Source organism: Barbus barbus (assembly GCF_936440315.1).
Source record: "Barbus barbus genome assembly, chromosome: 13".
Taxonomy (NCBI): domain Eukaryota; kingdom Metazoa; phylum Chordata; class Actinopteri; order Cypriniformes; family Cyprinidae; genus Barbus; species Barbus barbus.
The window spans coordinates 3,063,239-3,064,787 of record NC_136741.1 but is presented as its reverse complement, the minus strand read 5'-3'; the positions used below and the strand labels follow the sequence as shown (position 1 = coordinate 3,064,787).

General features: G+C 48.2%; 1 protein-coding gene across 1 annotated transcript; it reads right to left on the bottom strand.

The window, feature by feature from the left end:
* Positions 1-315: 315 nt before the first annotated feature.
* Positions 316-1,092, bottom strand: LOC306879204 (transcription factor Sp5-like; the record flags this gene model as incomplete). Its single annotated transcript, XM_079431997.1, has 1 exon — positions 316-1,092. The coding sequence occupies one exon, from the start codon at positions 1,090-1,092 to the stop codon at positions 316-318; it is 777 nt and encodes a 258-aa protein (XP_079288123.1).
* Between the last annotated feature and the right edge of the window lie 457 nt (positions 1,093-1,549).

Sequence of the window (1,549 nt, the reverse complement as noted above, 5' to 3'; positions counted from 1 at the left end):
AAGTGTAACTCACATCGTTTGAGCATGTTGTCACTATATGGCTTAAGATGTCTCAATGATATCAAACAGCTTGTTTTTCTGTAATATTTTAACCAGTTATGAAAACAATTGATATGAAACAGCAAACACACACAAATGCGAAACTATCGTTTTGTCCAACAAATATTGTAATTAATAAAATGTATATCCACATGTATAACATACAAACAAATGTGACAACTTGCCCCAAATTAAAGATTTAACTTGAATTAAAAACACACCCCAACTTTTTATATTTACTTAGATGGCTCGCAAAAAGTGCTCGCAAAATACGATCTAGGACTTCTGCACGGGGAACAGCGGTCTGTTCTTGCGCATCAGGTGCGTTTTCAGGTGTTTGGCCAGATGGTCGCTGCGCGTGAAGCGTTTGGCGCAGTCTGGGCAGGTGAAGCGCTTCTCGCCGGTGTGCGTGCGCAGGTGCCTTTGGAGCTCGTCTGAGCGCGTGAAGCTCTTCCCGCAGAACATCCAGCTGCAGACGAACGGCCGCTCACCTGCGTGCCACCTCAGGTGCGCCTTCAGGTGCGACGTCTTGCCGTACACCTTCCCGCAGCCCGGCAGGTGGCACACGTGCTGCTTTCTCTTCCCCGGCGCGTCGCTGCTCTTTTGGCAGTTGGGGCACATGCACCTCCGGCATCTGCGAGACTTGGAGTGCAACAGGGTGGCGATTTGAGTCTGGTACTGGCCGAGCTCGGGGTGACCCAGAACCCACCCGCGGGGGATCTCAAACTGATGTGCTGAGGAGTGATTAGCAGTCCACCATTGGTCTAAAAGTCCAGTGTGCGTGGGGACGTAAGACGTGGGAAGAGTAGCGCATGCTGACGCACAAGGCAACATGTTCAGGGGCGAGAAGTCATAGTGGTCCGCCGGGGGTGTCAGTGGCATTTCGTGGTGTGGATTTAATGGGGTCTGCAGGTGCTGTGAGAAAGTTGCATCACTTCTCCAGGGATGGAAGAGCTTTGGTGAGGAGCCTTCATATGAGACGTGCTGGTGGTGCTCCATGGATCTGGATGCACGGGAATGGCAGATGCGATTACAGGTGTCTTCCAGCAACATCAAGGGGGATCCTTTGATGGATTCTGGGGTGGAGTTTGGCGTCCGATCCTGCGAAATAAAATATCAATACTTAAAATGTGTGTTTGTTTGATTGATTGGTTCTCTAATTCTAGCACTTACCCTATTTAAGGCAATTGTTAAGAGTGAGAACCACTGCTCTGAATCACACTGGCACCATGTTTTGTGCAAATGAATACTGAAAGTTAATGCTTAAAATATTGAGTCCCCTCTAAATCAACATGCATGCTTTAAATCCATCAAAACGATAAGTTCACCTCAGGGAATACTCTTTACGCACCTGAAGGAAAGCTTGCAGTGGGTCATTGCGCATTATGGCTGTTGCAGTTACGCCACACCAATGTCGAGCCAGAATCCTTATAGTTCCCAAAATTGCGCACCTCAAACAACTCACGGGAGAATCCAGGAGCAAAGTGAACACACTGGCAACATTTCATTG